Source organism: Callithrix jacchus, chromosome X (assembly GCF_049354715.1).
Source record: "Callithrix jacchus isolate 240 chromosome X, calJac240_pri, whole genome shotgun sequence".
NCBI classification, from domain to species: Eukaryota; Metazoa; Chordata; class Mammalia; order Primates; family Cebidae; genus Callithrix; species Callithrix jacchus.
This window is the reverse complement of record NC_133524.1, coordinates 63,117,505-63,143,198: the sequence shown is the minus strand read 5'-3', so window position 1 is coordinate 63,143,198 and position 25,694 is coordinate 63,117,505. Positions and strand designations below refer to the sequence as shown.

At 37.9% G+C, this 25,694-nt stretch overlaps 1 protein-coding gene across 16 annotated transcripts in view; it reads right to left on the bottom strand.

The window, feature by feature from the left end:
• Window positions 1–13,589, bottom strand: part of HEPH (hephaestin) — a 128,558-nt gene extending 114,969 nt beyond the window's left edge. For 7 of the 16 annotated variants that reach the window (XM_078362752.1, XM_078362754.1, XM_078362759.1 and 4 more), the window contains exons 1-4: window positions 11,878–11,977; window positions 5,670–5,849; window positions 3,795–4,039; window positions 2,592–2,804 (exon numbers count right to left, since the gene is read on the bottom strand). In XM_078362752.1, the coding sequence (XP_078218878.1) occupies window positions 2,592–2,804; window positions 3,795–4,039; window positions 5,670–5,836 (625 nt within the window). In that variant the 5' untranslated portion in view covers window positions 5,837–5,849; window positions 11,878–11,977. Of the gene's footprint in view, window positions 1–2,591; window positions 2,805–3,794; window positions 4,040–5,669; window positions 5,872–8,881; window positions 9,009–11,541; window positions 11,664–11,877; window positions 11,978–13,397 lie in introns of those variants that run through there. The other 9 variants (XM_002762951.7, XM_054251437.2, XM_054251433.2 and 6 more) reach the window with 6 other exon arrangements.
• Between the last annotated feature and the right edge of the window lie 12,105 nt (window positions 13,590–25,694).

Sequence of the window (25,694 nt, the reverse complement as noted above, 5' to 3'; positions counted from 1 at the left end):
ACTGTGATAAAGCGGGTTTCGTACCTGTACCTTGATGGGTATGAAAGGGATGCAAGGATGGTTTAACATATGCAAGTTAATAAATGTGATGCACCACACAAACAGAATTTTTTTTAAATCACATGTTCATCTCAATAGATGCAGAAAATGCATTCAACAAAATCCAACATTCCTTTATGATTAAAACTCTCAGCCAAATTGGTATACAAGGGAAATACTTCAATGTAATAAAAGCCGTATATGACAAACCCATAGCCAACATAATACTGAATGTGGAAAAGTTGAAAGCATTCCCTCTGAGAACTGAAACAAGACAAGGATGCCCATTCTGACCACTCCTCTTCAACATAGTACTGGAAGTCCTAGCCAGAGCAATCAGATAAGAGCGAGAAATAAAAGGCATCCAAATCTATAAAGAGGAAGTCAAACTGTCACTGTTTGCTGATGATAAGATTATTTACTTTGAAAACCATAAAGACTCCTCCAGAAAGCTTTTAAAACTGATAAAAGAATTCAGCAAAGTTTCTGGATACAAGATTACTCTACACAAATCAGTAGATCTTCAATACACCAACAGTGACCAACCAGATATTCAAATCAAGAACTCAATCCCTTTTAAAATAGCTGCAAAAAAACTTAAATACTTAGGAATATACCTAACTGAGGAGGCAAAAGACCTCTAGAAGGAAAGCTACAAAACACCACCAAAAAAGAAAAAAAAATTATAGATGACACAAACAAATGGAAACATCCCATTCTCATGGATGGGTAGAATCAATATTGTGAAAACAACCACACTATCAAAAGCAATCTACAAATTCAATGCAATTCCCATCAAAATACGACCTTCATTCTTCACAGAATTAGAAAAAACAATTCTAAAATTCATATGGAACCAAAAAAGAGCCTGTGTGGCCAAAGCAAGACTAAGCAAAAAGATAAAATCTGGAGACATCACACTACCTGATTTCAAACTATACTATGAGGCCATAGTCACCAAAACAGCATGATACTGGTATAAAAATAAGGACTTGGACCAATGGAACAGAATAGAGAACCCAGAAATAAACCCATATACTTACAGCCAACTCATCTTTGGCAAAGCAAACAAAAACACAAAGTGGAGAAAGGATACCCTTTTCAACAAATGGTGCTGAGATAATTGGCTATCCACATGTAAGAGAATGAAACTGGATCCTCATCTCTCACCTTATACAGAAATCAACTCAAAACAGATTAAGGACTTAAATCTAACACCTGAAACTATAAAAATTCTAGAAGATAACATTGAATAAACCCTTCTAGACATTGGCTTAGGCAAGGATTTCATGACCAAGCATCCAAAAGCAAATGCAATAAAAACAAAGATAAATTGCTGGAACTTAATTAAAGTAAAAAGCTTTTTCACAACAAAAGGAACAGTCAGCAGAGTAAAGAGACAACCCAAAGAGTGGGAAAAAATCTTTATAATCCATATGTCTGACAAAGGACTAATGTCCCAAATTTACAACGAACTTAAACAAATCAACAAGAAAACAAACAATTCCATCAAAAAGTGGACTGAGAAAATGTCTAGACAATTCTCAAAAGAAGATATACAAATGCCCAACAAACATATGAAAAAAATGCTCAACATCACTAACGATTTGGGAAGTGCAAATCAAAACCACAATGTACTGTCACCTTACTCCTGCAAGAATGACCGTAATCAAAAAATCAAAAAACAGTATATGTTAGCTTGGATGTGGTGAACAGGGAACACTTCTACACTGCTGGTGGGAATGTAAACTAGTATAGCCACATGGAAAACAGTGTGGAGCTTTCTTAATGATCTAAAAGTAGAACTACCATTTGTTCCAGCAATTCAATTACTAGGCATCTATCCAGAGGAAAATAAGTCATTATACAAAAAAGATACCTGCACATGAATGTTTATGGCAGCACAATTCACAATTGCAAAATTATGGAACCAATTCAAATACGTATCAATCAAGGAGTAAATGAAGAAACTATGGTACATATATACAAGGGACTACAACTCAGCCATAAAAAGGAATGAATTAACAGCATATGCAGTGACCTGGATAAGATTGAAGACTACTATCCTAAGTGAAGTAACTCAGGAATGGAAAACTAAACATTGTATATTCTCACTGACATATTGAAGCTAAGCTATGAGGATGCAAAAGAATAAGAATGATACAATGGACTTCTGAGATTTGGGGGAAAGGGCTGGGGGAAGCCAGGGATAAAAGACTACAAATTGGGTGCAGTGTATAGTGCTCAGGAGATGGGTGTACCAAAATCTCACAAATCACCACTAAAGAACTTACTCATGCAATCAAATACCACCTGTACCACAACAACCCTGAAAAAAAAGTTGTTCCTAACCCATGAGAAAAAGAAAAGGGTTAATGAACTTGAAAAATATAGTGGAAATTGAGTTTAACAGAAATTTTTCTTACTAATAAACGAGAGTGCTGAATTAACAATCCTCAGGCTGCTGCCCAATATGTAGGTGGTTCAACCACACTGCTGCTACCCCTAGATGTCCAAAACTACACCTCATAGCTTATCTCTGGGACCTGTACCTCTTTTACAGGTGATAAGAGGCCCAATCAGGCCAGTTGCAATGTCTCGTGGAGCATCTACATGAGAATGGTAGATCCAGGTGAGGCACGCTGGGTCTGCATCAGTGGGTGCATGGCCTTCTGGAATGGTCCAATTGTAGATATGACTGCCACCCGGAGGAACAGAGTCATCAGCTTTCAGTGGCCCAGAGGAGCCATCTGGGTACAGGGAACCTAGAAATGAAATTGCACATGCCCAGGCCCAGAATAAGTGAGGGACTATGGCAAATATACAAATTAAGTGACAGCTGACATGTAGAACCCTAGGTTCAGTCTTGTAAAATGTAGCATTCTAATATCCTGCACAGTGTTCCTCACAACCTAAGGAGAGCACAGATTTAGGTAACTTTTAACCTAAAAATCTAGTCCTCATATTAACAATGGATGGAAAGGTTGTAGCCACTGGAAAAGTTCTGTGGCTAGGAAAAGCACAGCTTGGCCTGATCTGGTAATGCCCCAGCATAAAGCTGGTGGCATAGAAGCATGGAAGAAGACAGAATTCCCTCCCTTCAAACACTCACTTAAAAAAAAAAAAAAGCAGGCAATCACAGAATTTCAGTCTACAGTCAACTTAATGATTAGTTGGTTCACTTCTCCATTGTATGGAAGAGAAAATTGAGCTAAAGTAAGTTGTCCAGGATCAAACAGGAATTTAGTGGCCCATCCAGATAGTCTTCTGACTTCCCTTTCTATTCCTCTCACTCACTGTTATCAGTATTAAGAATCACTGGGCCAGGAATAAGGGAGGTACAAATAAATAAGCTTAATTCCCCTTTAAGGAAATATAAAATGGAGTTTTCAGAAGACTGCAACACTGGAATAACCATCCTTCATGTTTATAGAATTCTTTTTTCTTTTCATAGAATATTCAAATATTCTATGGAGATGCCATTCAAATAGTTCCTTGTGTTAAATGGTACACCATCTTCACATTTCCGAGAAGGCAGCTGAGACTCAGAGAGAGACAATGACTTGTCTAAGTCACACAGTATGTGAATGGCAGAACTATACCAGTGCCCAGACTTGTTTACTCTAAGGAGAGTCCACCTCCGGTAAATAAGGAAGAAAAGACAACCTTCACTCCCAATTCTTTTCCTTCAACTGACAGTAAAGGAAAAGTAATATTTGTTGGGCATAAGAGAAAGAAATGGTGGAATGGTTTACCTTCAGAGTCCTTCTCATAGAAAACGCCATGGGGGTGGATGGTATAGGGACGATTGGCAAAATTCTTCAGGTGGATAAGAATGACATCCCCTACTTCAGCCTTCAACACTGGCCCCAGGAAGCCCAACCAGGCAGGCTGGGCCACTTCATCTGTGTATGAGTCGTCCTTGTATTCTTTATAAATAGTCTTTTTGTAGTTTCCCCCTATCCGGTTCTTGTCAGATTTTAAGAAGCTGGAAGCCACTCTGGGAAAGAAGAAAGATAGTCATAATTTTGTCACAATCTTCAAGCCTTGGGAGGTTCTTTTTCCAGAGGAGACTGATCAAAAAGTGCCTATCTTTGTTTAGGACAAAACGAGGAAATGGAATTGTACGGATCAAAACACGAAAGTTTTAGATTTAACTGTTAAAAATTTCAAATATCAGCATATGAAATTACTAATATTTGACTACTTTAAACTCACATAAAAGGCAATTTCACATAGTTTGACACAATACATAGTAACAAAGAGACAACCAACTGTGGACTGACTCTTTAAGTGATCGACTCCTCATCCATGTAGCCTGACTTCACATCATTCTGATATATATGGGAATTCTTAGGGCATAGTGGTTATAACCACAAGCTTTGGAGCCAACCACTTAGACTGATTGCTTACTCTCCCACTTCTAAATTAGTGGGATGTTGAACTAGTTACTTAACTTCTCTGTACACAATTTGCCCATCAGTAAAATGAAAATAATCATAGTTCCTAACTCAGACAGTTTTCATTGGTGACTAAACAAAATTCAAATACACAAAGAGCTTAGGACAATGCCTGGTAGATAGTGGACAATGCCTCAATGAATGTGGACTATCACTTCAAAGTATGAGAGATGGAAAATAATGAATTTATTCCCTGGAAAAAAATACAAGGGCTCCATGACTCTGAAACTAGATGAATACTTTGTGTCAAAAAAGACAGAGTTGTTATTCCTACTATACTATAATTCTTCTCAGAGAGCTCAGAGATGTTATAATCAACTCTGGAAAACTCCAAAGCTTAGGAGAGAAAAAATGAGTTGTGGTCACAAAAGATTTTTTCATACATTCATTTATTTTTAACAGATATTTGTGGAGCATTCGGAAGTTTCTAAGATCAGGAAAGGTTAATCCTGTGGGACCTATGAGAGACAGAGTGGTGAGAAGAGTGTTAGGTTACATTCACATTATCCAGGTTCAAATCCTACCTTTTTCATTTACTAGCTATAGGACGGATAAGTCACTTATCCAAGATCTCCCTGAGCCTCAGTTTTCTCATCTATAAAATGACTATACACATACTTACTTTCTAGAGTTTCTATGAGAGTTGAGACAAAGTATGTAAATTGCTAGTGTGGTGTGTGTCATAGAGTATTACGTAAGTGAGAGCTATTACCATTACTTCCTTGGTTCTAAGGCTTACTTTCTTTTTTCATATTTTCACATATCTGAAATAAATATACAGTAGTTTCACCAAACTATGGAAGCATATTTCCCACATGTACATCTTATAAACACGGTATATATTTCATTATTATTTTATAAGAATAATGAAATAAATGAATAAAATTTAACAGCTGTTATTAATTAAGTAAGCATTGTGAGTATTGAAATTAGAATACAGCAAATACAGAATTCTCTTTAGGACTCTAAAAATGTTACGGCAAACTCCAGATGAAATGCTGGCTTCTGAGTCAAATAGCCTTCTCAGGAAATCTGCCACTGAGTATGTACAGCTCAGAGAGATCAGGAGCTGATTGCTACCACATCCTCAAGGGCCCTCAAGCGGCTACCTCATGACCTCAAGGGCACTCCCCTAACTTCCCCTCAAATACCACAAGAGATTAAACCTACATGTCACTGTCCAGAGGTTGGTTCGTGATGACATTTTTTCCCTTGGGAGCATAGTTCCACTGCACATCCCGGATGCCCAGGTAGTAGACTCGAGTGGCTCCATCAGTCAGTTGAGGCCACAAGGATTGCATGAACAGCAGTGCCCAGACGAGGTGGCCAGACTCCATGGCCCAAATTACTCTGGGAAACAGGCAAATGAAAACTGTTGGTGTAGAAGAAAGAGAACAAAGGGGCTTTCTACATGTCCAGAAAACTGAAGAAGAGCCTGATTGAGTGACTGAGAAAGCAAAATCCAATTAGCCCAGTTTATTTAACTTACCTGATTCCTTTAAGAACAGTAAGTGTTCAATGATTGGATTTTGAAGGGCATAGTTAAAAAGTCACCCTTGCTGCTTGCTAATCATGTATTACTACTTCCTTCAGAAGAGAAATCTGGATCGTTTTGTCAATGGTGTAGCAGGAAGAATGTGCTCTGTCCCAAGAATCAGGAAACAGGCATCAGAAGCCCTATCGGGTCACCGACTCACTAATTCTCCCTTTGCCTCTGTTTTCCCATAGGCAAAAGGGAACATTCATTGTTGTTGCCACTTCCTGTTCTCTATAAATTGTATTTAACAACAAGTGAGAATTTACCAAAAAATATTTACTAGAATATTCATAAACCAAAATAGAAACAGTCAAAATGTTCATGAACATTAGAATGAATACATTGCATTTTATTCATAAAATGAAATTCATTATAGCAATAGTAATGAACAAACTACAACTACACATAACAATATGAATGACTATGACAAATGTAATCTTTCAGAAAAATAGACACAAAATAGTACATATTGTATGAGTTCATTTAGATAAAGTAAAAAATCAGGCTAAAGGAATCTATGCTGGTAGAAGTAAGGATAATGTTTGCTTTGAAGTAGGATTCCATGACTGGGAAGGGAAGAGAAGGGGTTCTAAATTATGCTCTGTTTCTTGATCTAAATGTTGGTTGTAAAAGTGTGTTCAGTTTGTGAAAATACATTGAGCTCTAAACAGAATTTGTGCACTTTATGTGTATTATACTTCAAAAGTTAACAATGAACCAAAAATAAATGACAGTATGTGAAGGAAGTATTCTGAACTTCTCAGAAGAAATGCTGTCTGCTGATTCCCAAGGTTATTCATAAACTCATTTCATAGGTCTAATCCTGAATCAGAATCAGACCCAAGATTCTAACCTCTCATTTCAGTACATAAGTCAGGACGTTAGACTTCCTGGGACTGGAATGAAGCACTCATTGATACCATACAGTTGAAGTCAAACACAGAAACACAACATTATATAAATACACAAATTTACACACACAGGTACATGTAGTCTTACCTAAAAGCAGAGATGCACACACTTGCATTTACACTGAAAACCACTCTGTTACGTAAAAACTTAGTCACCTTCAGAACAATGATAATAGTAATAAAGCTATATTTATTGTATGTGCACACTGCACCTGTAACAAGTGTTTTACATGGATTAAATCATTTAATCCTCACAACCATCCTCTGAAGTAGACACCAGCATTATCCCCATATTACAATGGAGAAACTGCAGAACAGAGGTGTAAAGTAGTTTGCCCAAGGCCATCTAGATAAGAATTGGTAGAGCTGGGATTTGAGCCCAGGAAATGAGACTCCAGCATAATCACCATGCTATAATATTTTCCACAAAAATATACTTGCACACACACATGTATATGCACAGAGAACATACTTATACCCATAGCAACAACCATGTCTACGAAAAAACACATACATCCTGAAACAAGTAATTACATGCAGTTATAATCACTTTACAGACAGACATAAATACTCATGTAGGCAGAGATACACCTAATAGATTGCATTAATGATAATGATAATAATGATGATAATGGCTACTATTCACTGAGAGATTACTACATAGTAGCACCATGTCCAGTGCCTTATATAAATTATTTCACTAAATCTTCAACCCAAGCACATGAAATAGGCATTGTTAATAAAAAATAGAGAATCAAAAATATGCACAGACTCACATATGGATAGAAAATCCCCAGATTTTTACCCTATTTAAGAAACAAACTTATAGATTTCCTCACAAACTCTCAGTCCTCTCCATATGCAGCAGTGACCCAAGTGTTAATCCATAATTTTTACATCATATTTGGCAGAAAGCCCTTGATGTAAGAGAGGATCTGTTTGGGGGTCCTCTTTTCTAAAATCTAACTCTCCCACTGACCAGCTTTGTAGCCTTGGGGATTACTTAACCATTCAGAATCTGTTTGCTCATCTTTAAAAAGGGTATAATAATATCAGCCCTGGAGAAATAAATCAGAACCCTTACATGAAAGGGCCCAGGAATAATCAATGTTTGGAACACACTAGGCAGTAGTAACTACCGGTTTCCTTCCTCTTCTTTCTCTCACCTGGCTACAGTTTGTTAATTCATCTCTACAGTCTCTCATGCATCATACTTTCTATATTTCTACTCCAAATCTGAATACTAACTACTCCAGAAGGCCACCTCTAGCCTGTTCATATCACTGTCCTGTGAAGGGCTACTTACTCTCTATAGCACACAATTAGATTAAGTCAGACTGTACTACTGTTGCCTTTCCATCTCATGACCTGTCTCATGAACTGTCTTCATTTCCCAGATGGGACTACAGATTCCTTGAGAGTGGATGTCATTTCTTAGAGGTCTCTGTGTATCTATTACAAGACATGGTGACAGAGGCCAAGTAGATGGGTCATCACAGCTTTGTTAAAGTAACATAAAGAAGCACAAGCGGCCGGGCGCGGTGGCTCCAGCCTGTAAAGGCGGGTGGATCACGAGGTCAAGAGATCGAGGCCATCCTGGTCAACATGGTGAAACCACGTCTCTACTAAAAATACAAAAAATTAGCTGGGCATGGTGGCACATGCCTGTAATCCCAGCTACTCAGGAGGCTGAGGAAGGAGAATTGCCTGAACCCAGGAGGTTGCAGTGAGCCGAGATCACGTCATTGCACTCCAGCCTGGGTAACAAGAGCAAAACTCCATCTCAAAAAAAAAAGAAGCACAAGCATAAATTTTGCCATCTGTTGGATCTAGTTCAAGTTCTAATACTTGTTCAGGGTGAATTTAGGTAAGTTTCTTCATCTGTTTCTCCTTCTATAAAATAATCTACTATATAAAGACTATATACTTCTTACCTTTTGAGAGAGTCATAGAAGTTTGATAATCGAATGAAATAGGCAAGTGCAGAACCATAAAAATGTGGTATATAATGAGCTCTCGAAGAGTCCTTACAGCTTTCACATATTGCCAATACTCACACTCACTGATGAAACACAGGCATACTCACATACGCCTACAAATACCTCTATATATGGTCATGCAAATAGTCATGACTTGGAATTCTCAACAGGGAGAGAATGTCCTTGGTTCGTTCCAAGTCTGAATGCAACAATGGACCCCTTCCAATCTTCTTTCTCAGAGATGTGTCAACAAAGCAGTTGTGCTTTGAACTCATTTACCTAGACAGAAAACTGTCCCAGGCAAGAACTCCACGACTGGTGAAACACATGATAAACTTGAAAATATTCCTGGGAGAGACTAGTACAGGCCTTCAGCATGTAATGAGCAAACATTCAGTAGTAGTGACTTATGATCCAAAAGACTTAGACAATAGAATTTGGTGAGTAGGGTGAAATGCTACCTAACATATCCCTAGCCGTTTCCATTTTACAATGTGTTTTTCATATCTGCCATCTTATATAATTCTCAAGATCTTGAGAGATAAGGAATTCAATTTTGCATCCAGGGTAAAGGCTTTGGAATCAGGTTACTTAAGTGAATCTTGGCTCCACTTTTTCCTAGCTGTATGACTTAGGAAACTTCTTCATTTATCTAGCCACAGTGTCTTTATTTTTAAAGTGGTATTAATACTAATAACTACTTCATAGAGTTTTGTGGTGATTAAATTAATTAATATATACTGAAGTACTTTAAGGGCACACATAAATGATCCAAAGTTATTAGTGGCTATTACTATTGCAAGTAAGGAAATAGTTTGGAAATGAAACTTGTCAGGGTCATACAGATTTTCCATTTTATGAATAGCAACAAATAGGTGCACACTCATAAATTCCCATATACAATAACACATATTAAACACAAAGGAATATGTACATGGGTATGAAAATGCACACAGACCAGGCTGAACTCTCTTCTTGGAAACAACAGGGTATAACGTAAAGAACTAGAACTTTTGAGTCAGACTAACTTAGGTTTATGTACTGTTTTACTTTGTATTTAAATAAGATAATCTTTTATAGCATCTGGGACTTAGTAGGCACCTGATGAGTATTTTTCTTCCTTCTAATTACTGATATCCTTTCTTTCCTCCTCAAATCTTTATTTGTCATTGTTATTTCTGCTGTTTAACTTGGTTTTATCATACACTATAAGAGCAGAAAAAATTGAAAACCCATAAAATCTCTTTATAACCACTTGAGTATTTCATGGTAAAGTGAAAAGAGTTCAGGTACCAGAAAAAAGTAAGTTCTAGCTCTGGATTCATCATTTATTGGTTGTATGACCTTGAACAAGTCCCTAACTTCCTGAGCCTTGGTTTCCTCATTTCTTAAATGGGAATTGCCTCTACTTTGGGCTGCTCATTAGTTTGTTATAAAGATCAAATAAGATGAAAGATATGTAAGCTTTTCACTTGAGCAAGGGTATTTTTTTTCAGCTAAGCCCACAGAGAAGAATCAGAATGATAAGGAAAACGAATAGGAAGGAATAAAAGGAGAAATCAAATAAGTAAGTTAAGAAAGAATCCTGGGAAAAAGTAAAAAAAAAATTAAATTAAAAAGGAAGGCATAAGGAAGAGGCACTCAAAGGAAGGAAAAGAGAAGAAAATGTCTAGGGTATTTGGAGAGCTTAGTTAAGATATACTGAAGCCTTGTGCCAACCTGGAAAGAAGATCGGCCAATATAAAGTCAAGCCTCCCTTACCTGCCTGTCACCCCAGTGTCACCTGGGTCTGATCCCTATCATCCATAACAATTTGCATTGCTGTGTTCCCTAGAATATGCAAACTGCTCTTTTAATGTGACAATGTTCTTTTCTCTTTCTCCACCTCCCTTTCTCAGTTATACTACTTTGGGCTAGGCAGGCTCAACCTAAACTAAGGATTACTCAACTGAATAAAGGAATGCCGAGCTATCTTTGGGGCCCTGTTTCCAATCTCTCAGCAGCCTTCCTAATAAACCCTCCATCAAAATTGACCTTTTGGTCCTCCACTTTCTTAAGTCTATGATAGAAAACATACCAATTTGAAGTTTAAGACCTTGATTCAAATCCCATCTCTTGTTTGTGATAGTTATGTGACCTTCAAATACTTTTTTTATCTAAGCCTTACTTATCTCATCCAAAAAATGGAATATTGTTTCACAGGATTGTTTTGAGGTGACAACAACAACAACAACAACAACAAAACATGGATATTTGAGTCCCTAGCAAAAGGACTGCTTGTCATATAATAGATGCTGAGTAATGAAAAATTGAATGTGTTGTAGATCCACACATTCATGAAACATTTAGAAACCATCTTTTTCAACCACCCTCATGTGATGTATAAAAAACTGAGACCAGAGAGGTCCAGGGATTTGGTCAAAGTCAGGCAGCCGGTTATTAAAAAAGCCAGAATTTGAACACATGATTTCTAAAAGATTTCTGTTATTTAGACACTAAGACTACTTAAATTCAGATGATTAGCCTAGTTCAGCTATCATTTATTGGCTTACTCTGTGTCAATCTGGTCTTGAAACATGAATCCAAACATGGTTGTTTTTAAGTATTTGACTTACCACTTATATAATCCTCAGATCCATCACCTCAATAAATTCCTCAACCTATGAGCAGAAGATGAGCAAGTTGTTTCGACAGGAAAATGAACTATTCTCTATGGCTCTAGGATTGGCCCTGAAACAGTCAAGTCAGTGTGGACCTGGCTATTTTGGAGAGAGGAACAAAAGGAGCCTATTGTCTCCTTTAACTTTCCTGCACACCAGCCAAACATCCTCCAACTTTCTGGCCACTGACTTTTTTCCAGTGGCCAGGACTCAACTTAACCCAGTTAAATAAAGATTTTTGCACAGGAAGGCAGGTGAGGTAGAGTTTGAAAAGAGAGAAAAAAAGCTTACCTTTGATAGAGAAAACTACTCCATATTCATGTCAGCGCCCCATTAATGCTGCACCGCAGACCTCAGCCTGAGCCCGCCAGCCCTGTTCAGTCAGTATCTTGGTTACAGGGCCTTTCTCATAAATTAAGTCCAGGATTCCAATTTGGCAGGGGTTACTGGGATGGGAGGATAAGGGAGGGGGAAGGGCTGGATGCCCTCTTTTCCAGAAACAAAACTACTGGAATGTCCTTCTCCTCTGGGGCCTGGTTTGATACAAAACCCGGGATGGTTCTTTACCCGTATCCGGGTGTTTTACAAATCCTGGTTAGGATCTCACGAGGAATTACAAGGGGGTGGGTTGTACTTCTGTTATCAGGACTTGCTAGTTGGTTTTTGCTGAGACGAGGACACTGTCAGTGTGGCCAGGCAAAGTTCATGGGTAGATTTCAACAGTTCCATTTAAAAATGGGGTAGAAATGGAAAGAGCCTCCATCTCGCCAGCTCTTTCCCTTCTTGGTCTGAAGCACAATTGTCAGCCCTGACTATTATTCCGATGTCATGGCTTCTAGGTAATAAGTAAAAATAAAACTGGTAATAAATCAAAGAGGTTTTTTTCTACATGCTAAGCCCTATGTTAAAGATTTTACATGTATTCTTTTATTTAAGTCTTACAATTATCCTGTGAGATGGATACTCTAATTCTATTTTAAAACTGAGGAAAATTCAGCTCTGAGAGTGGAGATAACTTGTCCAAGGTCACACACTTAGGAAGTAAAAGAAAATAGTGTGTTACTGGGTCTGTCTAAACTTTTAACCATGAAACCACCACACACACTGTGCTGCTTAAGGGAGAAACACAGTCCTTTCCAGGGGGGTAGAAGGAACTTTACAATTATTGAAAGCCTACTGCCTACCAGTCACTCACTGGTAGATTTTTTTATATATACATTACCTTTGCCTCTGTCAATTCTAGCAGATCCTGGAGTGAAACCCTGATGCTACAGTAACATTTTCCATCAGAGGAAACTGGATATAGCTAGAAGATAGCCTGGATTAACACAGATCAACAGCCTAAAAACTAAGACACGGAAGAATTGAAAATACTAAAAAGAAAAAAAAAAGCGAAATGTTTCCCCAAAATTCAGGGTCAAACTAGAGTCTGGATTTGTTTAAAGCCAAAAGTCATTCCCATTCCTGGTGGAAAGAGAGAGCAGTGAAAGTCACTGTCCTGAGTCAAGTGACCAAGATTCTTGTCCCACTTGCTCTAGCAGTAATCAGCTATGTGGATTTGGCCCAACCCTTTCTCTTCTCTGGGCCTTTTTCTATTTCTACAATGAGAGTCTTAAACTAGATATGGACCCTCCTAGCCCCGTAAATTTACATTTCTAGATTTCCATGAAGAAAGTACAGTATAGCTATTAAACATGGAAAATAAAGCAGTTTCAAAGACACGAAGTATAGGGAAAGAATGAGTGAGGAGCAATTTTTGGCAACAGATCTGAGAATACTATGTCTCTTTAAAAAGGACTGCATCTACCCACCAGATCCAGGTATAGGAAGAGGACAGGTATGGCAGAGGTTCCACTGCCTGATATTCTTACTTTGTGATGTGGAGATCTTGGCTAAGAGCAGATGCTGTTCTCCGGGCAGGCTGGGCACATTTTCCTCTTAGTGTCTGGAACAGGTCCCAGGGAAGAGAACATTCAGAAGGCTGAGCTGGTAGGGCAAAGTCTGGGTCATAAACCACTAGAGGTTCTTAAATGTGCTCAGACACTTAGGCGCTGCCCCATGGAACGCAACACAGACCAAGGCTGGTGGAAGCACCAATAGAAAGAAGGGAGGAGCCACCAACCTCGGCTCCTTTAGAAATGCTCAGTGGTCATGGTAGCCCCTAGAATTATCTGCCTGGCACACATGTGAACCTTGAAGCAAGAAAGGGGAGGTGGAGACAAAACTCATTAAGCAGAGATCCAAGTCCAAGCTCTAAGGCATTTATGACAGGGAGGGGAAGGGATAAGGCCTCTGCTGTGACTCATGAAAGGCAACAAGAACAGGTCATAATAGACTTGAATCAACACAGTGAAGACTGCAGGAGGCCAGGTAGGCCAGGTTGGCCAGGTTTCCATACTTGTGTTATTCATTCACCAACTTCACTGAGAGTACAAACAGCGCCCACCACTCCTGCAAATCCAGGGTACATTTCTGGTTCCTTCCCCTGGAGGTCACTGAAAAACATTTTAAAGTTAATGTCTATAGACCAGATGTTGGCAAACCTTTTCTGTAACAGGCTAGTTACTAAATATTTTATCTCCAGAGCATATAGTTTCTGTTTGCCGTAACTACACAAATTTGCCTTGGTAGTTCATAAGGTGTATCATTGTTCCAATAAAAATTTATTTGCCAGAAAACAAGTGGGAGGCTAAATATTAGACTTTTTTGCAATACAGGCATTTGCAATATGGCATCATTGTTCCGAGGATGAAAATTGCAATCAGATATTCTGGACTGAAACCCCAACTCTGCCATTTCTTGATTCTATGATTAAAGCAATTTAATCCTCCTAAATCTCAGTTTTCACATCTTTAAATGGGGATAATAATATCACCTATTTTATAGGGCTGTTATGAGAAGATAAATAAGGCTATACATATTAATTATTTAGCACAATGACTGGAACATAGTAAAGGCAAAAATTAGAGTTATAATTTTAAAATTTTCAATTCTAAATAATTATTTAAATTGAAATAATTATTTTCTCATTGTTAGGACACTATCTGTGTTAGCTTGTGTCAAAAAAGAAGAATGTTTCAAGAATCCTGGGTTTACATTCTAGTTATGCTACTAAAGAGCACACAGTGACCTTGGACACGTCTTTTTGCCTTTCTAGCACTCAGTTTCTTCACCTATAACATGAATAAGGTAGTCTAGATTTGTGTTTTTCAAAACTGATTTTGGCAGCAGAATCCTTTCCCCAAACAGAATCTTAGTAAACACCCACTACTTATGGAAGATGAAAGTGGATTTGTTCTAGATAAGGCAGGGAAGCAGATAGGAATGGGGAAAGATGAAGGGACACAGGAACCTGTCCACTGTGTATGACTGCTCTCCCAGACAATGTGATTATGTCCAGAGCACCCCAGTAAGTAATGTCTAAAAACAGATTTGAGAACTATAAAACCAGAATACCTTTAAGGGGCCCTCACATGTTAAAATCTGTCACTAGAGCATTCTTTTATTTATTCATTTCAATATTTCCAGGCTACTCATCTATGGGCCATCACAAACACACAGCTCTGGGGTGGCTACAAAGAGGAGAGGACCCCAGGGACCTTCAAATTAGAGGCAACATGGTCCAGTGTGAGAAGCGTGGAGTTTAGAGTCAGAAAGACTAAGAATTGAATCTTGGCTGCCTTTTTCTGAGCTGTGTGATTTTGGGCAAATCACTTAGCTTTTTTGAGCCTCTGGTTCCTCATCTGCAAAACAGAAATAATAACACTTTCATTACTGAAATACTGTGAGGATTAGAATAGCTGGCATTTGTGTGAACCCTTAGCACACAAGGGTTCAGTGCTCAGCGTGTTGGGACTCTCAATAAATGTTGTCTTCCTTCCTTCCCATATTTTCCACAGTAAAAAATTTGTGACAGTATCACGTACCAGGAGAAAATAAAAAGCCATAGGCAGTGCCTTGGCACAGGCAGTCTAACTCCTTCATCTCAGGATCCTCTGATGAGCTTTCCCTTAGAAGTTTCTTAAAAAGAAGACCTCTGGGGAAAGTTGGAGGAGTCCAGGGAAGAGGGGTTGTCCCCCAGAGACCATATATCTGAAGCCTCTCCCCACCACCACTTCTGACCAGCAGACTCTGTTGTGCTTTGGAAATGTTGCTCTGCATTGCTGTGATATATGATAGTCCTAGGCTTGCTCTGGGGACACTGTTTAGTTCTTATGCTCTGATTCTTGAACTCCAATTGCTGTTTTCCCTGATCCTCCAAGGTTGTACGTCTCAAACTTGAACGTGTACCAGAATCTCCTGCAGGGTTTGTTAAGACATCAAGTTTTTGCTTCAGTAAATCTTGGGTAAGGCCCAGGAACTTGCATTTCTGACAGGTTCCCAGGTGATGTTGACGCTGCTGGTCTGAGGACCACACTTCGAGGACCATTGCTCTAAGGGATGCTTGCTCTGAAGCTCATCCACCCACCCCCACCGGCTTACTTGCATCTGCTGACTAACTCTTTAGCTCCTAACTCCCCTGGTCTTTGAGTATTCACTCTTTGGCCCTAGGTCAAAAGTATATTTTCTTCAGCTTCCTGGTACCTCATTCATATGGAGTCTCCCTGAGAGTCCTCCCAACAACCTAGTTCCCCACTCACTTTGCCACAGAATCTTTATGCTTGCCTGAGTAAAGCTTTCTCTCCTCTCTCTGTGCAATTAACATGTTTTCCTCTTCACTGACTGCCTGGAGCAGCTCTATGTATAGCATCAGCTCCTCCTCCCAGTCCTTCTACACTTTCTCATTTGGCTTCCTGATGGTGGGCTCTGGGCCTGGACAAGGCTGGTTTGAATCTTAGCTCTGTCTCTTCCTAAAATATGTGATCTTGGGGAAGTCACTTGTGTACTCTAAGCATTCGTTTTGTTATCTGTAAAATCAGGCTGTGAAAATAAAATGCAGTATCTGAAAAAGGGCCCTGTGCAGCACCTGTCACATAGTAAGTTATCAGCAAATGGTAGTCTCTTTTTCATGCTCTATTTTCCTCATACCTGCCTACTTCCAGCCACACTACTAAGGAGTACATAGCATGTAAGAAGGCTAAAACAACGTACAAATAAAGTATTTTATTACTGTAAATGGACACAGTAAGAGAATAGAGGTCTGAGCAATGTAATATAACATTTTAGAGTAGGGAGAGGATATCTTCAATGGGTGAGTGTCATTCAGAATAAGTCTCCTGAATGCCATAATTAGCATTCTCATTCATACGTATCAAACCAGAGACTTGAATGTCATCTGAGATTACTCTCCTCTCTCCCTCTCTACAACCATTTCATTGATAAGTCCTGTCATATTTATATTTTACATCTTTTCAATTCACCCACTTCTCTCAGTGCATTGTGCACTGCCATAGACTTGGTCTAACCCACAACCATCTTTTAATTGGATCAGTGGAATGGCCTCCTTATAATTCTTTGACTCCACTCTTGACCCCATAATCTAGGCTTCGAATAACAGCCAAAGCTATTTTTTTCCAAACACAAAAGTGATTGTAAATCCTTATTGCTCAAAATCCTCCAGCAATGCTTCCTTTATTGACTGAAGCTGGAATAATAATGCGATTAGTAGGACTCCCAGGTAAGGATGACATTCAAACTGATGAAATATTCCATGTGTGTGTGTATGAATGCACATATGGAAATATTTTCTATATATGTCATTAAATAAAGAGCAAAATGCAAAACAGTAAGCATTTTGTGATTGGTTATAGATATATATATCTCCATATATATAGTGAGATATCTATATAAATATATCTAGATATATATATGGATAGATATATATAGATATCTCCATATATGCATGTATGATATATATATAGATAACTCCATATAATACATATATATCTCCATATATATATATATATCTTCATATATATGTGGAGAATCTATGTATTGGTTATAGATATAGATATACAGATATCTATAACCAATATACATATCTAAATCTATAACCATATATATATATACTTACATATATATATACTTACATGGAGGAACAAGGAATTTTTCTTCTGTAAATAATACAAAATATTCTATTGAATAGTGGTTTTCCCTGAGGAGAGTAACTTGACTGGGGGAAGTTTGACGTTCATTTTTCATTTTGAACTGTTTGGATTTTCAAGTGTTATACATTAGTTACTTTTGTTTAAAAAAACAGGTCACCTGGAAAGTGAATACGAAACCACTTTTGTTTTCTTCTTTGTGTTTCTATTCTCTCAAGAAAGAAACTCATATCTGTTACATTAAGAAAATTAATTCCTTATTATTTCATGAGAGTAAAGATCGAACTTCTTAGCATGACCTATATGGCATTTTATGGCCCAGCCCTTCCTAATCTTTCTGAGTCACTGCTTGCCTTTCCACACCTCACACTCAATGAGTCCTGCTCATGTCAGAGCTCTGTCAGTTTGTCAGTTTCCAATGTGCATTGTGCTCTCTCTTCCCTCCAACAGATTATTATATGTTGTTTCATCTGCCTCAATCACTTTTTCACCTATTCATCTACCCACTAAACTTTTGGGTCTCACTTTAGAAGTCCCTTCCTCCAAGAGGTTTTCCCTGACTTTCTGTGCTGCTGGGTGACATCCTCCTGCTGCCATGTGCTCCCAAGTTGCCCTGTACATCTATAACCACAATTTGTTGAAATTGTTTGTTTAACTACTTCTCTCCTCACCTTATATTGGAAGCTCTGTGGGATCAGGGATTACATTTTCTTGCTCCTTTCTGTAGCCTCAATGCCTAGCACAACACTTGATACAGAGTTGGTGCTCAATAAATATTTGCAAGATGAATACGTGAAAGATTAGTAAAATAATAAGACAGTCTTAGAGCTGAACTTCAAGGTCAGCAAGATCCTACTAGAAAAAAAAAGTGCATTTGTGAACTTCACATTTGAGAAGATGACTTAGGTGAGGCTTTTCTAGTTAAAAGGTTGACTTGATTATACCTGACAGTTTCACTGTTTGATCAAGTTTGTTTCCAAAAGCCCTGTGTGTATGTCATTACCAACCCCTATGCTATTCCAATCAATCCATCTACTGGCCCAGCCCTATTCCTCTAAGCACCAATCCTCAAATTATCTTTCGTTACCTTGGGTGATAGTGAACACAAAGAAGCCTCAGAAGTCATAGTTGGCATTTGTTTTCAAATTATGTTGCCTCATGGGGCCCTTCAGAAGGCTGCATTTATCCATTTAATAGTCTGGATAAATATTAAATAAGCAAATGGATAAATATTAAAGGGGTAAATGCAGCCACATAGACTTGCCTTTGAAGGAATAAATTTTGGTAAAATTAACTTGAACACCCAAATATACCCACAACATTATTTCAAAATGGCTGTATGAACTCTGCTTTGATACATGTAGTAACTGAGAACTCACTCAGTTATCTCTCAGGGCAACTCTAGATGATGTTTTCCCATATTAGACAGCCAAACATATGCCACCTTCTACCTTGTGTTCGTTGGCTCCTTTTTCTGGTGAATTTAGAACTCCTCAGCAAAAATGCCAGTTAGTGCCATCTCTCCCTCTTCTAACAGCAAAAAAACTAGCTCTCTTTTGGAGAGTGTTTCTTTTCTTGAGCATCTACAATGCAGTTCTGACTTTTAAGCCCCATTTTTCTTTGTAGTCATGCCCAATACTTTCTTTATCCCCATAGAACCGTGTTAGAAAATGCCTCTATGATGGCTGGCCTAACCACTGGTTGAAGGAAGTGATCATGTTCATGATATAATTTAAGGGACTAAAAAAAATCTCATTCTTCCTCTCCAAAATGGCAACTTAGTTTGGTAAAATTGGGCACAATAGTGAAGGCTTCTTTCCAGTCCTCTCTGTCACAAACCCAAGTATTACCTGGGGTAGGTTAATTTCCTTCTTTGGACCTCAGTCCTCTCACTTGTAAAATAAGAGCCTTGTGTTAGCTGGCCTTTGAGGTCCCTTCCAGCTTTTGTATCCCAAGGTTCTGTGACTTGGGCTTTTGTATTAGAACCCACAAACATGTAAAAGACATAAACAAGTGTCTAACACCACTTACACACTCTGTGTTTGTGTGAGAGACTCTGGCAAATTGACCATTATGAAAAAGGGAATTGTGTGCAATTTCAAACTCTGACTCTGTTCATATGCAGAACACTCGGAAGTTCTTAAAATACAACTGCTCTTTCAAGAAATACGAACACAATCAAAGGTATATCCTAGGTAGTGACAGTTGTGTCACTCCTCAGACCTACTTTCCAAACCTATTGATCTTAGCCCTACTGCTCCTCTGGCTACTTGTTAATCTGTTAAGTGCGAAAGACAGTAGATTGAGGGTTGAAGTAGACAGAATAATTGCTCTCCCAAAAATGTTCATGTTCTAATCCCTGGAACCTGTGAATATGTAATATTACATAGAAAAGGGGAATTAACATTGATAATCAGCTGTTCTTAAAATGGAAAGAATATCCTGGATTATCTGGGTGGGTCCAATGTCATTACAAATGTTCTTTAAAGTGGAAGAGAGAGATAGGAGAGAAAGTTTGAGTAATAAAGTATGGTAAGTACTCAATTCACTGTTGCTAGCTTTGAACATGGAGGAAGAGGGCCATTAAGTAGGGAATTCAGATCTCTAGTATCTAGAAAAGCTAAGTAAATAGATTGCCCCCTAGAGACTCCAGAAGTAATACAGCCCTGTTGACATCTTGATGCTAGCACAGTGAGACCCATTTTAGACTTCTAACCTATTAAAATTATAAGATAATAAATACATGTTCTTACAAGGACACATGGGAGGGAAACAACACACATTGGGGCCTGTTGGAGGAGGTAGGGTAGGGTGAGGGGAGGGAAAGCATCAGGAAGGATAGTTAACGGATTCTGGGCTTAATACCTAAGTGATCAGATGATTTGTGCAGATCACCATGTATCAATGTAACAAACCTGAACATCCTGTATGTGTACCCCCGAAGTTAAAAGTTGAAGAAAAAGTCGAAATAAATAAATATTGTTTTAAGAAACCAGGTTTTTACTAATTTATTATAGCAGCAATAGAAAACTAACCCAGGAGTCAACAGACCTAACTCTGAGTCCTGCTATTGCCACATACTAGCTGTTTGTTACTGGACAGGTTTTTTTTTTAATCCCTCTACAATTTAGAGTCCTCTTCTACAAAATGAGGATAAAACCATCTTGCTTATTAACTTCACAGGTAGCCCTGAAGATCAACTAAAGTAAAAGTGCCATATAAATGTAAGATGGAATAGTTCTGTACACAAGATAAGCGGAAAACTGAGCAATAGACAAGGGAAATTATTTGCCAAACACATAGCAGATAAATAATTACTATCCAGAGTATATGTGAAAAAGATTATCCAGTGAAATTATAGTCAAAGTATAAGAATGAAAACAAAAGCCAAAATGGACAATAAAACATGAAAATAAAAGCAGAAAAAGAAATCATTTATCACCATTTCATTATATTGACTAACATTTAAAAAACATTTTAGAAATTGATGAAGGCCTGTGAAAATATGTGAGGAAACAAGCCTCTCATACTCCAATGAGAACTACAAATTGGTAGAACTACTATGGAAAGTAATTTGTTAATATCTACTAAATATTTAAAATATTTGCCATGCATATTACAGAAATTTCTGCTCCTAATTATTCACGAAAATGGGTGTAAATAGACAAGAATATTAATTTCAACATTGTATATAATAGAAGTAAACCTCAGACAAACTATGTTATTACAATTCTATGAAATGCTATGTGACGGTTTAAAACAAGGCAAAAAATTTAAGATGGATTTATGGCAAAATACAACAATACATAGATCGATAGATGTGATAAAGGAAACATAGTAAATTCCTAATGTTAGAATCTAGGTTGTATATATATGAATATTCCTTGTAAGAGTCTTTCAAGTTTAGTGTTTGTTGAAATTTTTCATAATAGAATAATAGGAAAAATATAATATGTCAATTAGATTAAAAATCAGCATCAACAACAAAAACTAAGTCAAATTTGTATTACAAAGGTATGTATTTAAGACAGACAGGAGCAGGCACAAAATCATATATAACTTAGGTTAAAATATACTAATTAATATTGTATATTTTTCTCCTTTTTTTAAGTTTGTATTTTTTTTTTAGAATTCGACTTGCCTCACAGAGTATGTATCATTTTTTGTGTGGCTTATTTCACACAACGTGATTATCTTGAGATTCCATTACATTGCTATGTGTAACAATAGTTCTTTATTTATTTATTTTTATTTTCCACATTATGGATTCTTTCTAACCATGAGCCTGGAAAGTTTTTCCATCTGTTTGCATCCTCTCTTATTTCCTTGAGCAGTGGTTTGTAGTTCTCCTTGAAGAGATCTTACATCCTTTGTTAGTTGTATTCCTAGGTATTTTATTCTCTTTGTAGCAATTATAAATGGGAGTTTGCTCATGATTTGGCTTTCTGTATGTTGTTGGTGTATAGGAATGCTTGTGATTTCTGCACATTGATTTTGTATCCTGAGACTTTGCAAAAGTTGCCTATCAGCTTAAGGAGGTTTTGGGCTGAGATGATGGGGTCTTCTAAATACATAATCATATTGTCTGCAAATAGGGACAATTTGACTTTTTTTCCTAATTGAATGCCCTTTATTTCTTTTTCTTGCTGAATTACCCTGGCTAGAACTTCCAATACTATATTGAATAGGAGTGGTGAAAGAGGGCATCCTTGTGTAGTGCCAGTTTTTAAAGGGAATGCTTCTAGTTTTTACCCATTCAGGATGATATTGGCTGTGCATTTGTCATAAATAGCTTTTATTATTTTGACATACATTCCATCGATACCTAGTTTATTGAGAATTTTTAGCATAAAGAGCTGTTGAATATTCAAAGGCCTTCTCTGCATCAATTGAGATAATCATGTGGTTTTTGTCTTTGGTTCTGTTTACGTGGTGAATTAAGTTTATAGTTTTGCCTATGTTGAACCAGCCTTGCATCCTCAGGATGAAGCCTACTTGATCGTGGTGGATAAGCTTTTTTATGTGCTGTTAGTTACGGTTTGCCAGTATTTTACTGAAGATTTTTGCATCAATGTTCATCATGGATATTGGCCTGTAGTTTTCTTTTTTAGTTATGTCCACTCTGCCAGATTTCGGTATCAGAGTGATATTGGTTTCATAGAAAGCGTTAGGGAGGATTCCCTCTTTTTGTATTATTTGGAATAGTTTCAACAGGGATGGTACCAGCTCCTCTTTGTACATCTGGTAGAATTCAGCTGTGAACCCGTGCGGACCTGAACTTTGATTGGTAGGCTATTAATTGCTGCCTCAACTTCAGACCCTGTTATTGGTCTATTCAGGGTTTCAACTTCTTCCTGGTTTAGTCTTTGGAGTGTGCAGGGATCCAGGAATTTATTCAATTCTTCCAGATTTACTTATGTGCATAAAGCTGTTTGTAGTAATATTTGATGGTAGTTTGTATTTCTGAGGATATGGTGGTGATCTCCCTTTTATCATTTTTTATTGAATCTATTCAATACTTCTCTCTTTTGTTTCTTATTAGTTTAGCTAGCGGTCTGTTTTGTTGATCTTTTCAAAAAACCAACACTTGGATTTATTGATTTTTTGAAGGGGTTTTTGTGTCTCTATATCCTTCACTTCTATCGACTCTGATCTTAGTTATTTCCTGTCTTCTGCTTGATTTTGAGTTTTTTTGATCTTGCTCCTCTATCTCTTTTCATTTTGATGATAGGGTGTCAATTTTAGATCTTTTCTTGTTTCTCATGTGGGCATTTATTGCTATAAAATTCCCTCTAGACACTGCTTTAAATTTGTCCCAAAGATTCTGGTACATTGTGTCTTCATTCTCTTTGTTTTCGAATAACATTTTTATTTCTGCCTTCATTTCATTGTTTATCCATTCATCATTCATGATATTTCTTCTGCTTGATCGATTGGGCTGTTCTGTTTCCATGTGATTGTGCAGTTTTGAGTGCTTTTCTTAATCCTGAGCTCCAATTCGATTGTGCTGTGGTCTGAGAGACTATTTGCTATAATTTCTGTTCTTTTAAATTTGCTGAGTAGTGATTTACTTCCAATTATGTGGTCAATTTTAGAGTAAGTGTGATGTGGTGCTGAGAAGAATGTGTATTCTGTGGATTTGGGATGGAGAGTTCTGTATATGTCTATTAGGTCTGCTTGATCCAGATCTGCGTTCAAGTCCTGGATATCCTTGTTGACTTTCTGTCTTGATGATCTGTCCAATATTGTCAGTGGAGTGTTAAAGCCTCCCACTATTATTGTGTGGGAGTCTAAGTCTCTTTGTAGGTCATTAAGAATTTGCTTTATGTATCTGGGTGCTCCTGCACTGGGTGCATATATATTTAAGATAGTTAGCTCTTTTGTTTCACTGATCCTTTTACCATTATGTAATGCCCTTCTTTGTCTCTTTTGATCTTTGTTGGTTTAAAGTGCATTTTATCAGAGAAGATTGCTACTCCTGCTTTTCTTTGCTCTCCATATCTTCTTCCATCCCTTTATTTTGAGTCTATGTGAGTCTTTGCATGTGAGATGTGTCTCCTGAATATGGCACACCATTGGGTCTTGACTTTTTATCCAGTTTGCCAGTCTGTGTCTTTCAATTGGGGCATTTTGGCCATTTACATTCAATGTTAATATTGTTATGTTTGAATTTGATCCTGCCATTTTGTTACTGGCTGGTTGTTTTGCCCACTAGTTGATGTGGTTTCTTCATTGCATCATTGTTCTTTACCATTTGGTATGTTTTTGCAGTGGCTGGTACTGGTTCTTCCTTTCCACATTTAGTAGTTCCTTCAGGGGCTCTTGTAAGGCAGGTCATGTAGCGACAAAATATCTCAGCAATTGCTTGTCTGTAAAGGATTGTATTTCTCCTTCACTTATGAAGCTTAGTTTGGCTGTATATGAAATTCTGGGTTGAAAGTTCTTTTCTTTAAGGATGTTGAATATTGGCCCCCACTCCCTTTTAGCTTGTAGAGTTTCTGCCTAGAAATCTGCTGTGAGTCTCACGGTCTTTCCTTTGTGAGTGACTCGACCTTTCTGGCTGCCCTTAGGATTTTTTTCCTTCATTTCAACCACGGTGAATCTGACGATTATGGGCCTTGGGGTTGCTCTTCTTGAGGAATATCTTTGTGGTGTTCTCTGTATTTCCTGGATTTGAATGTTGGCCTGCCTAGTTAGGTTGGGGAAGTTCTCTTGGATAATATCCTGAAGAGTGTTTTCTAACTTGGATTCATTCACCCCGTCACATTCCGGTACACTGATCAAGCGTAGATTACGCCTTTTCACATAATCCCATAATCCCTGTAGGCTTTGTTCATTTATTTTCACTCTTTTGTATCTAATCTTCCTTCTCATTTTATTTCATTGATTTGATCTTCTATCTCTGATATTTCTTCTGCTTGATTGGTTGAGCTGTTGAAACTTGTGCATGCCTCATAAAGTTCTCATGCTGTGTTTTTCAGCTCCATCAAGTCATATATGTTCTTCTCTAAGCTGGTTATTCTAGTTAGCATTTCATCTAACCTTTTTTCAAAGTTCTGAGTTTCTTTGCTTTGGGAGAACATGGTCTTTTAACTCAGAGAAGTTTGTTATTATCCACCTTCTGAAGTCTACTTCTGTCAATTTGTCACACTCGTTTTCTGTCTTGTTTTGTTCCCTTGATGGTGAGGAGTTGTGATCCCTGGGAATGGGAGAGGTGTCCTGGTCTTTGAAAGTTTCATTGTTTCTGTGCTGTTTTTTTCCCATCTTCATGGATTTATCTTTCTTGATCTTTGACGTTGGTGATTTCGGGAGAAATCTCTGAATGGATGTCCCTTCTGTTGCAGTTGGAGCTATATCTTTCTTGACCTGTAGAGGCACTGCTAGGTTGCTTTGGATTCCGTCAGGTTGCTGGGTGGGTGGTCTTCCTATGGTGTTTGTTTGCAGGTGAAATTAGCCTCATCTTCCCAATGGCATATCTCCTTCCCTGAGCTCGATCTTCCTGGTTGGGGTCAACCTGGTGTATTCACGGCCAAGCTGTCTGGCATGCAGGCTTCAGTTTGAGCT